At 43.0% G+C, this 14,553-nt stretch overlaps 1 protein-coding gene across 4 annotated transcripts in view; it reads left to right on the plus strand.

The window, feature by feature from the left end:
- The window catches only part of SUSD6 (sushi domain containing 6), an 89,603-nt gene that overhangs the window by 31,422 nt on the left and 43,628 nt on the right, over positions 1-14,553 (plus strand). For 3 of the 4 annotated variants that reach the window (XM_075030519.1, XM_075030520.1, XM_075030521.1), the window contains 2 exons: positions 5,814-6,001; positions 10,526-10,555. In XM_075030519.1, coding sequence (XP_074886620.1) covers positions 5,881-6,001; positions 10,526-10,555 — 151 coding nt within the window. In that variant the 5' untranslated portion in view covers positions 5,814-5,880. The remainder of the gene's footprint in view (positions 1-5,813; positions 6,002-10,525; positions 10,556-14,553) is intronic. The other variant, XM_075030522.1, reaches the window with a different exon arrangement.

Consider the following 14,553-nt stretch of genomic DNA (forward strand, 5'->3'; position numbering starts at 1 on the left):
TGTCTCTGACTCTGTTTCTAAAAGTATGAGAGTGGTATTTGCAAGAATGAAACCCAGGTGCTAGAGCAAGCTGTGCTGCGGTGTCCTCTTTACTCTGACACAGGATGGGAAAGCAAATCTGAACAGAGAACATTTTGTGGCTTAAAGGCTATGATGTGGAACAATGTTACTACATGTTGATGTATCAGAGCACCTTGCTCACAGTTTGTCCTCTGCAGTTGGGTGTCTGATGCTGTCAGTCTTCAAGTGAAGTACATTTTTTGGAGGCCTACTCTGATGTCTTCTTGGGAAGATGGAATTTACTGCTGCAGTGCACAGATTTATTTAGCAGACTATTGTGGCTGGTTGGTTGGTTTTTAAGTCTTTAACATACCATGCAAAAGGATGGCAGTTTAGACTGTAGGAGATGTCAGTCATAGTTCACAGATTTACAGGGATGTGGCAGTGGACTTTTAAAGTGTGCAGTGAAAATATGCTTGATCTGGTTTTCCTTGAGGGATCCAGGAGCTCCTCATTTGGCTGACTTTGCAGGTCATAGGCCAAACCGTGTGGCACAGCTGGGGAACGAGGAAGGAAACCCAACAATTCAGGTCCCACTACAGGCTGCAATCAGGTTTTGGTTTGCAGGAGGATGTGTGCTGATTCCAGTGTCTGGAATAGCAGGGGATATCTGCAGTTCAGCCCTCTGCTTTATGCTGTGCTTGTGCTATGCAGAAATCTGCCTTTTTATAATTCAAAGATGAAGGTGCAAAACGAAGCTACCAAATATACGTGTTCTAAATCATCTGGTTACTTTGCGGGGGGGGAGTGTTACATGGGTTGTTTGGTTTTTCTTATTTCTTCTCCTCCTCTTCCACCTTTTCCAATTATCCTGGATAATTAAGAGTTGGCTGTGCTGAAAAGTCAGATGATTAAGATTTTTCTAAACTGCCTGCAGGTAATGTTGAATGCTTTGGGTTTTTTTTCTTTGTGTCTAGTTTAACTGAACAGTTTAATTGAACTGTGAAGTAATCCCAAAATGTTAAAAATACAATTCTTTTTCTGAAAGCTTTCAATTAAACTGATTTAGCTACAGAAAGTAAGTAGAATTAGAGATTTCTTTCTTCTGCTGGCACTTGGACTTGATTTTTCTGTAATTTTCTTATTAAGCAGCCAAGAGGATGCCTTTTTTTTTTGTTGTTTTAAAGCTTTGGTCATTGAAAGCAGACAAAATAAGGATACAACAAAACCAGCAACTATGAGTGAAGGTTAAATCCTCTGAACCACACCACTCACCTTAGGTTCTACCTCAAGTGTGACCATGAGGCAAGAACAATCCTTGTCCTTAGCCTTTCAAAAGGTATGCTGTGCGCACCCATCTCTCATCTCACTGCCAAGATCTTTGTTGTGTGCATTCAAGAGATAGCAAACAATTTCTGAGTATTATTCTGTGAGGGGGAAACTATGTGCATAAGAGATTTCTGATGTGCATGAGGATAACTAATTTTCTTTTGGCAAGTTTCAAGTATGGTGTTTAAAAGCAAGCCCGTAGTGCTCCAAACGTACTGAATGCTTCCCTAAAACTGTGAAGAATCCAGACTGAAGACCTGTTTTCCAGCAACAGTGACACAGGACATAGCTGTGCCAGGCATCTTAAGCAACTGGAGAGCCTCAGACTGTTGCATCTATCCCCTGACATCCCATGTCCTTAGTGCATCAGAACTACCTGAATTTGGCTGTCTTTCGTGTCCTGAGCATATGACCTTCCAAAGAACACTTTTCCATGGGGACCTGGGAGTCCTGCTGTGATGAAATAGGGGAAAACCAGAAAATAGTTATAATCCTGGGAAAATGTATGCATGCTTATGAAAGGATCTTGGATCAAGGGATATGAGTTGGCAGCTTCTGAAGGTCTAGTAGATAAATGGCAGAGGTCCCCAAACAGCTTAGCTTAGAAAAAGCTCCTGCCATATGCGAGTGCGTCATCTTTGGAAATGGCTGACTGTGGTTTAAGAGTGAGCAGGAAGTTTGGCCTGCGTGGTTCCAGTGGAAGCTGATGCCTGCTTCGGGGAGTTCATGTAGGAGTGGGCTACTGCTCCTTGTGCGAGCAGGGCTGGCCATGCAGCCAGGGGGACTAATGCTGAAGCATCACTGGGAAGGCTGCTTGATGACAAGACTTCAAGAAAAGAAAGACCCAGGGATGGCTGTAACCCAGGAGCAATGAGTACTTTTTCTCTTGTTCATAGCATTCCCTGAGAGGGTGTGTGGCTATTGACTTTGTGGCCATGGAGGATGGCTTATTTTCTTATCCATATTTAGTAGGTGTTTTTCAAAGTGCACATTAGAAAGAAAGGAAAAAAAACCCCAACCCCAAACCTCTGTTGACTGATGTAGTGTTAACAAAGAATCTCCTCTTGTCTCCTTACTGTGTTTATGGGAACTGCTGGCTATACTAAATATTCTCTTTGAAAACATCTCTGTTTAATCCTCCCATAATCCTTCAGCCTAGGCTGTGGCATGTGAAATGGGTCTGAAGTGTCCTTGCTCTGTATACTTGTGCTGCTGTTGGCTTCTGCCTCATTGTTTCTAGGATCCATTAAAGAAACCAGCCCGTTCCTTAATGCTGTGTGTAAACAGGGAATGGCTTTGATTCTCGTGAACCCATGAACTGTTAAGCTATCTCCTTAAGAGTATGTCTCTGACAAATGTGTGTGCTCTACAATGCACTCCAGTTAACTTCTGGAGGTGGAGGCCTGTAGAGTTGTTATGAAAGCTGCTTCCCTCTGAGCTGTAGGTAATAAGGAGCGTGCTATAACAACAGTCAACTTTCAGGGAATTGAACGTCTGTCTAAATAGCTTCCCAACCACCAGCTCCCCTCTGGGAAGAAAGGATACCTTCTTATCCAGCCAGAATCTCTTTCATCTTCTAATTTTGTCAAGGAAAAGTCAAGGCTGAGAACAAGTTTTGTAACTTGGCTGAAGCCCGAGGGAGGATCCTCACAGGCGGTACCTGTGCCCATTGTCTCCTAACAATTCTGAGGGGTTTGTTGATGCTATCTTCCACTAAATAGTTTTGCTGCCTTTGTCTCCTTCAAATCCTACACTAAACTAAATCAGGTTAGTGGGATGTTACTGTAGGCATAGCAGCAGCAACTTACAGCATTCCTTGTGGGGCAGCCCCATGCCTCTGACAGAGAGGATCCCTGATAACCTGGGACTCAAGTGACTTGCTAGCTGAAAAGAGATAGGGAAACTGTGCCTGACTTCAGAAAAAAGGAGAGAAACAGCACTGTGCTTTGGAGCAATCTATTAGTGAATCGAGAATAAGCAATAATTGATTCACCCAGAAGATATTCTTGTTTTAGGTATCTCTAACTTGGTTGTTGTTCAGAGACCAGAATTGGACTGCTGGCTTCCATGTGCAATCTTTGGGAGAGGAAAACATCTCGGGGGCAAGGTAGCACACCTCAGGCAACTCAGCAAATTCTGTGATAATTGCATGCCCTCTTCCCTACTTCTCTTTCTGGCTGCTGTTATGTCACCTGGCAAGCACTGTTCCAAGAGCAGGGAAGGCCACCTTTAAAAGGTACCTTGGCAAGACTTGCAGAGTTTGTTAAACTAATGAGGCTTCATTAAATTGGAATGGGGAGGACAGACCTGTCTTGATTTAATCAGAAGGGCCATTTGCTGAAGATGGTACATTGCTTTGTCAGAGCTGTAATTCAATGTAAAGCAGTGAGTCTTAGAAGAAAGCAACCAGCTGTTGGCCTGGAGTATAGGCCAGATGCTGGCCTCTTCCAACTGAGTATGTACTTAAAATCCATGTGGGAGATCTGACTTGAGAGGAGGAGCAGATGTACAGACTAGCTGGCTTGGCTTTCTTCACAGAGGAGTATTTTTTCATTCCATGGTCTAATTGTTGCTGAAGGAATTCCAGCAGGTGAGTGGCACCATCCTTACTCTTTTCTGCATGGTAGGAGTTTGGTGAACAAAGCATTGGCTCCTTGTCTGCGGAAGACATGAGAAATCTATAGGTTGTGCTACAGGCATAGAGTGGGATGGCATCACTTCTCTCCCTCCCCTTCCAGATGAAGCAAGAAACAAAAGGGGTAGACACAGACTTTATTGTAGCATCAGCTCCAGACTTGCCACATGGCAGTTTAAATGTCATCTTGAAATGACATTTCAAGGCGGGGGTGTATGCAGACAAAGAATTCTTCTTTGGTAGAGACTAATTGACTTAAGATCCAAATTTTAAAGATAGCCCCTTTGCAAAGTAAATATGAGCAAAATAGTGATGTGGAATTAAGGAAACCCTCTTCTCACTAGGATGACTTCCAGGTTTAATTGACAAATCTACACTTTCCCTCCCATAATGCAGCTTCTTTTTTGCCTGAGTAATTGGAAACATGTGTTGTGGCTGTTTGAGTTGTGTTTCTCTGGTCAGTGCTGGTGTGTTGACTTCATCTCAGAAGTACTTAAGGATCTGAAAGTCGTACTGCCTTCCCTAGTTGTAGGAGTCCTAACCCAGGTCTCCCATCTGTTCTTACAGAGTATGAAGAGTACAATAACTGCCTCTGCACCTCTCAAATTTGTCTGGAGTTATCCAGCAGTTCTGAATTTCTATGGGAAACTTGGCCCCCAAAAAATAATCCCCCTACAGTATGAATACCTATTAAACTGAAAAAGCTGTGGCTGAATGGGGTTTCCCTCAAAATTAGAAGTATTTCTGTGGTCAAGTGTAAAGAAATGTTAATTTCTGCACATTTCCCCCCCCCCCCCCCCCCCCCCCCCCGAGAGCTTTAGATGTTTGTGTAAGGAATAGCATGATAGAAGTATTAAGATGTGTCTCCATGTGGTTTTTTTTGTTTGGTTTTTTTTCCACTACATCTCTCACCCAGTTGTCTTTTATCTCAGTTTTCTCCTTCCTCCTTTGTAAAACCAGTACACACAGATTTTTTTAGTCCCAGCTTTCTTTCACGAGTACTGGATTTATGCATGACATTGTTATTCATCCAGGTCCAAAGTTACTGTTGGAGGTCTTGCAGGCTAAAACCATACTAGGTTGGTAGGACATGTATTCTGCTGGGTCTTTTTCCTTCATTAAAAATAGGGGTTCAACTTTGTGCCTTCTTGATTTCCCAACTGTGCTTTGTGTGTTTGTGTGCGAGTCTGTTTTTGCTGTGGCAGTGCCTGATAGGCTATGGCTGAATCCCTCAGTCCTCAGGTATGAGCAGTGTCACATCCTGCAATTTTAATTACTATGCTCAGTACTGTCAGAACATTATACCTGAGGTTTGCAAGCTGTTTTACATTCCTCCTCCTAAGCGTGTGTTTGCCTGCCTGCCGGCTGGCTGTCAGGTTTGCTGTGCCTCTCCAGGTGGCTGAAGAAGCATTTGATTTATTTATCCTAGCTGTCTAGTACTGTCTGCTGTGTTTTGGAGACCTTCTGAAAGGTAGTGGGGGTGTAGGAAGGCTGGCTCTCTTGAAGTTATTTTGGAACAGATTCTCCAGATGCTATATCCTCTGGGCTTGTCTTGAAAGGAAAACCTAAAATTAATTGTAAGCTAGGCAGTCTTCACACCTGAAATATTAGAGGGTGAGTGAACAGTTCTGGTCTCTCTATAATACAGCTCCTTTTAGTATTTCCTATGCAGAAGATTGCCCTTTCTGCTGCTGTTACCTTGTGAACTGTGAATACTTGGCAAGATTCCTAAATGCTACAACATGCAAAAGGTTGCTCTTGTTTGTTTATGGATTTCCCCTTTCTGCCCCTCCCCAGATCTTGTAGGTATTTGGCTCAACACTTACTGTTTCTTTCTTTGTTTTTGTAGACCGAGGTGCTCCTGATCAACCAGATCTTTCAGGAATTTTTTAAAAAGAAACTTTGGTGGGTAAAAGATGTGCCATGGAATGGTAGCACCAAAGAGCAACACAGGATCGTCTCTTGCCTTGACTAGCCATGGGTTATTTCTTCTGCTAGTTATCTTTGGTAGCTTTATCTTGGAAACACAGGCCACAGGTAAGTGAAACCTTTGCATATGCTGCAGGGAGGGGAAGATGTCTAAGTATGGAGGTGGCGTTATATTTTTATGGGGGAGCTGGTGATGGTTGATGCATTTGTACACATCTTTCAGTACTCAAAGGAAAAATTCCATTGCTACTTGTAAAGCAGAGAGCAATGTCTGAACTGGATGAGTCTTACACGTTAGTAAGTAAATGCTTGTCCTTTACCCTGTCATTTTGATTCTCCCAGCCTTTTCCCCCTCCATTCTCATGCCTTCACTGCAGCTGGGAGCACTTGGACCATCTCAAGAGCGTGGACCATGTTTTAGTTGAGGGAGATTCTCATGTAGACACTCTTACCTGTATGCCCTGTAGCAGCTGCTCATGTGAAGTAGTTTTGGAAGCACAGACTGTCTTCAGCTCTTTGCACAGCTGATGAATCTGTTCAGTGTTTCCTTGTGTGCTATCTTCTGACACCTCAGCACCTGCTAACTGCACCCCTCTATTAGATCCTCTTTGCAGCTTGAGTTCTTCCATCTCCCCTTTCTATCTTCTTGATGTTTATCTGATGGACAAGTGTTGTGAATAATGTAAAGAGCAGTGTAATGGGATGATATGTAAAATGTCAGCAGAGATGAGGGGATCTGCCTTTTAAAAATGAGTGGAAGAAGAAAATATACTGGATACTCACAAAGTACATGATGTGAAGTATGTGCTTGTTTACCCAGTATGCCCTGAAATATGTCTGTTCTCTTAGACTAGCCATGATGTAGTCTGTAGAGAGATGCTTGATCATAAGTGGCATGGGATGGAAGCAATAAGTTTGTGTGCTCTTGCATGGAACTTTGAAGGCGGTTAGTCCCAAAAAGGCATGTAGATTTGAATTCAGCAACTGTTACAATGTACAACAGTAGCTTGCCTTTGAAAACAAAACCTCAGTTCTCAACATAACTCTAAAAAGCCCTATTTATTTGACATATCATGGCACCTGAAAATGTCCTGTGACCAACAGTCCCCTCAGCATCAGCGAAGCTTGAATTGGCCTCTGTGTGGTAGAGCAGAATAAATGTTGCCAGATGCACTACAAGCCAAGGTGATCCTGTATGGAAAAGTCTGCTGGCGCTGCAAACTTCTGGAGGAGGAGTTGATCTACTTTTAGTATTTCTGGCTCTTTGTTTGGAAGGGAGAGGCTGCTGAAATCAGATATTCCAGACTTGTAGGTCTTCCTGGCCTGATTTTGGCTTTGTAGGCAATGAGGGGTGGGGACACACACATGAGAGAGTGACAAATTGGCAAGAACAGATAGCGAGGGGGGAAGGGGACAAGGTCTTTTTGGATCTGGTCTATCCTTGTTTTTTTTCCAGTCTTGCTGTTATTGGTGATAATGTCACTGCCTCATTTCAGATGTAGGCCTGTCAGATATGCCTCCCAGCCTGGGGCTAGAGTGCAACATCCCCATCTGAAACTCTCATTACATACTACAGCACCTTCAGTTGAGTCTGTAATCAGTATGCAAATGTCCTGTGCTGCACGGGGTTGCTGGATGGGGAAAAGCAGCCACAATACTGGCAAGCCTTTTTAGTATAATTTTTGAGGCATCCAGTCACATTAACAAAAGCACTAGTTAAGCATGTCAGACCTGAGAGTGGTTCTGCATTGTTTCCCTTTCTGTGTTCCTTTTGCTTCAGGACCTGAAACCAGCTGTGGTAAACTGATCAAGGCAGATGATCAGCTAAATAGGATTATAGTGGCTGGGCATGAACCATTTCCTGCAGGGGAAGTGAGAAAGTGAGTGCATGCAGAGGGGAGCCCAAGAGCATAGCAGAAGGCAAGACGTGCAGGGCTAAAAATCCTGGGGGAGGGGAAGGGCTCGCTGAGGAGCGCTTCCATGTACAGGATTTCTGAGACTGGGAGGTAGCAACCCAACTGCCAATTGCTGGGAGGGATGGGGGTGCTCAGCAATGCGTCATGGGCCTGGAGAGCTGCACCTGCAGCAGCACGCCAGCCATGAGTAATGTTAATGAGCAAGTCAGGCGAGGCGCGCAGAGCCAGATGGAGAAACAAAGAGTACTGGCGAGGCGCTTGGAAAATCATCTTTCCCTCATCTTTGTCCCCCAACCACCCCACCATCCTCACTTTACATAGCAAAATCATTCAGAGCAGGCAGAGCAAAGCGATGTTAACATGAAGCAAGAGATTGTATTAAATCTCTTGGTGGTAATGCTTATATTGAATGTGGGGCCAATGTGACATGCTCACAATTGCTACAAAAGCTGAAGAATGCTCTCATATAAAGACAGACAAGCATGGAGACAATGGCTGGCTCAGCTCTGAGTGAGAAAGCAGAGCCTGTGATTCATATGTTTAAAACCATATGATGTATATTGTATTGCAGTCATTTTGCTGTTTAGAAATTCTATTGCTTGAGTTCCAGGAGGCTTAGAGATATATTCATGTTCTGGGCAGGAATGTGTTCTCTTTGCCACGTGGTTAATGCAGAGGGCAGACTCATTTCCAGTCAGCAAGCATCTGGTCTGTCCTCTGGTAATAAATTGATTTTATTTATGCATGGATTTTTAAGAAAAATCTTCAGCACTTTGTCTTGAGCAATCTATCCGAATATCCTGGAGTGCCATGAGATGAGTATGATAAGTTGCTTAGTCACTAAGCACACTGCAGAATTTGGGGAAACTGCTCCCTTTTCACAGGAAGATATCCATGAATATAAAAATAACCGCTGCACATACTTTGACACAAAACAAATGCAGCATTTGGTGATGGGCAAGCAATGAAGCTATGTCAGACGACAAGGGTTTATGGAAACTTCAGTGCTGTTCAGAAATGTTTTTTGAGCTTTATCACTGCTGTGCCTTTTTTCCCCCCATCTGGAAAGTTCTCCAAGATTAGTTGGGGGAAATAATGAAGGAACGAGCAGGTGAGGAGACTTGGAAATCAAGGACTCAAAATGCTGAGTCTTAGTTCTCTGTTTCTTCTGTTTTCTTTGAGGGTTCATCTGGAATGTAGCTAAGAGCCAGGGTGCTTAGTAGATAGAGATAGGGAACTTCTTAAGTTTTGGAGAGGAACAATAACAACCATTTTGTCTGCTTTTCTGCAGATAATGCTTCTCCATTCTTTCTTTGTTGCTGTTTTTTTGTTGGGGTTTTTTGGTTGTTTTTTTGTTTGGTTGGTTTTTTCCCTCCCTTCCATCTCTGGCCCTTAAGGTTATAACCAAGCTCTCAAAGGCCTTGTGTTTATATCTCATTCACAGTGGTCCTCCTGTGTGGCCAGGCTATTTTTGGAAGGATGACAGTGGATCAGAATAAGTTGTTCATTAAATTTTAACATGCAGTCACTAAAATACTCTGAAAGCTTCCTATCACTTGTGTTCCAAGTGGTATAATCTCTCTTGGATTCATAACCAGCTCAGTTGGAAACCTATCAAAACATAGGTTGGGCTTTTCATTATTCATAATAGCATCACCTGGTCCTGGTAAATGCAAGTAAATGTGTTGGTAAAAGTATTAAACATCCTGAATTAAGCAAATATCAATATCCATAAAGGAGGGAGTTTAAATATTAACCTTTAAAAATTAATAATAATGCAGGCTCGGTGAATCTAAGTCCATTAAGATTTAGACACAGCCTGATTTTTGTTGACTGATCACGTGTGAAATACTATAAAGCTAGCTCTTTAATTTTTAGGATTGCCATTAAAGTGATAAATTGAGCTTGAATAAACTGAAACGACTTCATTCCTCTGTGTTGTCTCTGACGCAAATGCAGCCAATCTGATGGTTGCTGTTCTAAGGTCTTTTCAGTGCCAAGGTTATTCTGCACAGAAGCTCTTGGATACTGCTGGTATTTGTTTGCATTGCATAGAACAGCTTGTTAGAGAGCACTCCAGTCATTGAGCAGATTCGGACTTGTTCCTATTCTTTGGGAATCTGTGCAAAGCAGAGGTTTCCTTTGTCTCTGATTATGCAGCTGAAAGGAAGCCATTTATACAGCTAGGGATGAATTCAATGGTCGTGAAAACAAGGACTCTATAACATTGGATGGCCAGACAGAAATGTGGGGAGGTGTCGTGCGTGAACAGAGGATCTTGATTCTAAACTGCATTCTTCATGTAAGTGTGGGTTTGGAGAAATTGCAGGGTCAGCCCAAAGAAGTGTGTAGTTCTCCATGTAGAGAAGGGGGAAGCAGTTTCTGGTGCAATTACTCTTTCCAGTCCCTTTGGAGAGCTTAGTAAGAGCAGAGTGGTACAGAAGAGCATGGTGAGGACCTGCAGAGTAATAGCCAGTCCCTAGAGGTGGCTAGGAAGCAGACGCAGATGGGCTCAGAATTAGACTATTCAAATAATAATATTCACACTGCTACTACACTGATCCACGCAGTGCTATTTAAGCAACTGGCTTGAAGGGAGTAATAGGAGTCTCAAGAAGCCACACAACTTGTTTTAATTTTAACCAGTTCTAATCGTTGAAGGGTGAATTAAAGCAAGCATAATGGTAATCCTGAATTTTCCTTTTGTCTGTCCTAGGTTGGCTCAGCAAATCCAAAGGACCTACATGTGAGTAGACTTGTATTCACTGCTGTACTATGAGAAATGAGTGTGATGTTTTACTGGTTAATATAAGTGGCTATGAGCTAGGATTCCCATTATGCTTTTGTTGTGTTGAATAGGCTGAGATCCATCTCTATGCCCCATTTCCATTTTTGTCCCTTGTATTTGGAAAAGATGACTGCCCTCTGAGAGAGGAAGATCAACTTCATGTGTTTCACTGTGCTTGAAGGGATTCCTGTACCTTCTATAGCATTTAACTTCAAATGACTCAAGAAAAAACAAGTAGAATAAGTATTTCATTAAAACCCAGAGAGAGATGCTGCTTGTGAGAGTTTTGAGAGGCTGGGGAGGGCAAGCTGAGGCAAAACTCCCTTTGTTTCCTTTATTCAAGAAAGGTGAACATCTCATCACATAGCACGACTCTGGATATATTCCATTGGATACTCCTGCTTTTCATTTCCTGTGCTTGGAAAAAGTCTAAAAATCTCTCCTATGTGCATGTTATGGATGTACATAACTTTGGGAGGAATTGGGAAGCATATTTGGCTTCTGAATCTGTTTTAAATGTATAAATTTTGTGTAAATCTTTGTTGAACTCTGAAATTTGATCTGTTTAGTCTGAACTTTCCCCTCTCTTCCAAAAAAATAAAAAGGAATACAGAAACAGAGTCTGAGGGGAATGGATTTGTAATGAAGTATTTAAAGGTATGGGAGGGGAATTTTACCACCTACCAGATTTTGGTCTTCAGGGAGTGAGAGATGGGAGAAGAGCTGATGGAATCATCTGAATCCTGGATTTTTATCCAATGCCTGAATTTTACTCCTGGCAAGACTGGTATCACATACACCTAGTATTGACGGGCTTTCAGGTCTTGGCTGTGGTTGCTAGCAGGAAAATAAGCTGCTTTAGGAAATAACTCAGGAGTTGTCTGGTCTGACTCACTTTAGCTTCTTGAGCTAGAATGAGAAATATGGAAACTGGTAGGAGCTTCACTGTAGAGGGAAGCAGGAGGGGTGCTGAATGGCATGATTTGTTCTTCAAGAGAAAGTATTCGTGAACTTAAGTCCGGATTCTGATTCATTACCATCCTGGTGTCCCTTGATGACTGCTGCCTGCTAGGTTGGAGACACACGCTTGTCTGTCTTCTTATGCAGTTTCCTTCTATCACTGAGTCCTTCCTCTTTATCTACTTGAGCAATCACTTGGGAGGAATTTGTGTTTATTCCTAGTCTCATGGGGGAAGTCCTGACAGCGGGACAGAAGAAAGTTTCCTTGCTATCACTTTGTGCCATTTGACAGTTCTTTTCCTGCTTCTGTCCCTTTTGAGTCCTAAACTGGTTACCATTGCAACTGAGGCGGTATGTTTTTAGGATATGTTGAATGTTTTTCATCTGTGCAACCCATATCTGCCATTGCTTCTCCAGTTCTTATGTTTAACTGTAGCAGCACAAGCAGTTACCACCTCCTGTTCATGCTGTCAGCTATTAATGACTCTGCAGCAGGGATGGCAGAACAAGTAAATTTGGTCTGGAACTGCGGCAAACTTCAGCCTGGGCTGTGAGTGCAAATACTGCTGGAATAGCTGGTGTGTGGTATGTAAAGCTGTGGAGTAGATGTGTCCTCAGCACGCTTGCGTGGGTGATAAGGGGGAAACAAGCGGTAGGGCAAGGTGGGTAGCTGTAGACTGTAGAGCCTTCAGCTTTTGTGCCTGAGTCTGTCAAGGCCCTATGTTAAACCCAGCAATCTGTGTCTAGATGAGGATTGCTAAAACACTGCTGGTAACGAGCCACTGATAGTCAAGAGTGACGGTAGGGCGCTGAAGACACTTGAACAGCAAGCTCAAAAATGCTGGTACCTTCATGAGAGTAATTGGAACCCAGTGACCGGATTATGGCATTGTCTCAAGAGGTTGTACCTGCTTATCTGTGTGTACTGATCTGCATCTAAGAATTTTTTCCTTTTAATGAACCTCTGGGGAGTGTTCATCTTTCCTGCAAGCAGGAATTCCCCTGAGGCTCCACTTCTGCAAAGTGTTGTACCGGAGTTGGAGGACTGGCAAATTGCTTGCTTCCAGATGTTGAGGGGATTTGAAGTAATACCTTAGGTATGAGGCTGCTTAGATGAGTTACAGGATGGTGGATTGAGCTACCAGGGGGCTTGTTGCTAAACTGTTGAAGAATAGAATGAGCTTTTTGGCCCAGCCTAGTGCAGTGATCCTTTTATTATGGAAGGGGGAGGGGAACTTTTGGAGTTCTTGTGCTGAGAAGACTGCCTAATCTCAAGAGGTTGTGGGGATGTTCCCTCCCTGCTTGTGTACCTTGGCCTGGCTGGTGCTGAATGGAGATGCCTCCTGCTTTCCTTCTCTGTAGGGCCTATGCCGTGAATGCAAGGATAAGTGCATTTATCCGCTTGGCATGGTAAGAAGCATTTCGGGGGAAGTAGAAGCCAAAGAATTAACAGTAGGATAACAAAAGAGCATCTTTAAATCCTGCGGGCTCAGCATTTTAGGTCTAGCCTGTCATCTTAATTCAATGGGGAAGATCTTTCTCGTTTGAGAGGAGAAAGAAACTTTGCTGCTGCTTTTGAGATATATCTTCTACTTTGTCAGTAAAGGGAGAAGCATGTCTGATTTGAAGAATATTGCCTTGCTGTAGAGTGAGATAAGCACCTCTGGTGGACATTGTCTTGAGTTTTCAACCCAGTCTCAGGGAAGAAACATGGTAGGCCTGACGTGCAGAGTCACAACCAGAAAGCCTGAGGCTGCTGATGCTTTTCTGGCTTGAAGGAACATTTTCTATGTCCTGAGAAAAGACCAACATGGTGTATAATGAGTTTTGTGTCAGACATACCCTTAGGCACCCATAAAACTATCCATCAGAAAGAAAACAAAACTGTTTGTGATCTTACCAATGTTTTTGTTTAGGCGACTTTGCATTTTCTTCTGCTTCTTTTTCAGCAGAGATGTCAGCTGCTGAGACAACAGGCAAAGTTTCTCTGGTTTAGGTAGAACTAGAATATTTTGAAGGAAATTGAGCTATATGGAGACTCTTCAGGCATAGAAAAGGACTAGAAGTGAATGGAGATTTGTAGGAAGGTGGTAGAATAGATTGAAAGTGAATGAGGATCAGAGGAGAATAAGATTCTGTGAAGGAGAGGAGGGGGACAGGGGAGTGCAGCAAAACAGGAAGGTAAAGGTTTCCACAGGTGGAGTTGTGAAAAAGATCCTGGTGGTTTAAAAAGCCAATTAGTGGCTTGGTGGTTAAGTAGCATAAGTCCTGAGAGAAGGTAGTGTTTTAGTTATGCAAGCAGATTAGAATGGTTGAGAATAGTATGGCCTTGGGAGGAAGGACTCTAGCAGAAATATATATATATATGTGTGTTTATTTTTTTAATGGTTAGGTAAGAATGTTTTAATGCAGGAGGATAAAGGATATGCCTTTACAACATCAGGCTTTTGAGGCTTTTCTATATGCAACAGGACTGACTAATGAGACACTGACAGAGTTTAAGAACTTGAGGGGTACAGAGTGTGTGTGCCCTCCAGGGACTGAAGCTTCAAGGCAGGAATGTCCTCAAGGCAGGAGCAGAGCAGGGTGAAGATGCCAGTTACTGGAGTACTGGCTGTGTATGCCTACAAGTGCTCTAACATCATGTCTGGGGAGCTGGCTGGGAGAGAAACTGCGAAGGACCATATAGCAACTGTGTGTGAAACAAGACATAGGGAGGAATTTCTAAGAAAGTCATGGATATTTCTCTGAACATGGCAGAAACTTCCACTTGAAAGTTCTGCTTTTCTTAGTTTGTGTTCAGTTTTATAGTTAAAAGCTGTTTTGCTCTTCTCCCCCATCCTGCATTTCTTTGGCTGCTACACCCACTCTAGAGGAACCCTTCCTGTAAACAAGATAAACCTATTAAAGCTGCTGTATCCTGGATCCTTGTCAACACCATGGTGTCACTCCCTGCTGATGGTGATGCTTTCCAGGTGGATGAAGTTATCTTAGAG

Source organism: Buteo buteo, chromosome 6 (assembly GCF_964188355.1).
Source record: "Buteo buteo chromosome 6, bButBut1.hap1.1, whole genome shotgun sequence".
Taxonomy (NCBI): Eukaryota; Metazoa; Chordata; class Aves; order Accipitriformes; family Accipitridae; genus Buteo; species Buteo buteo.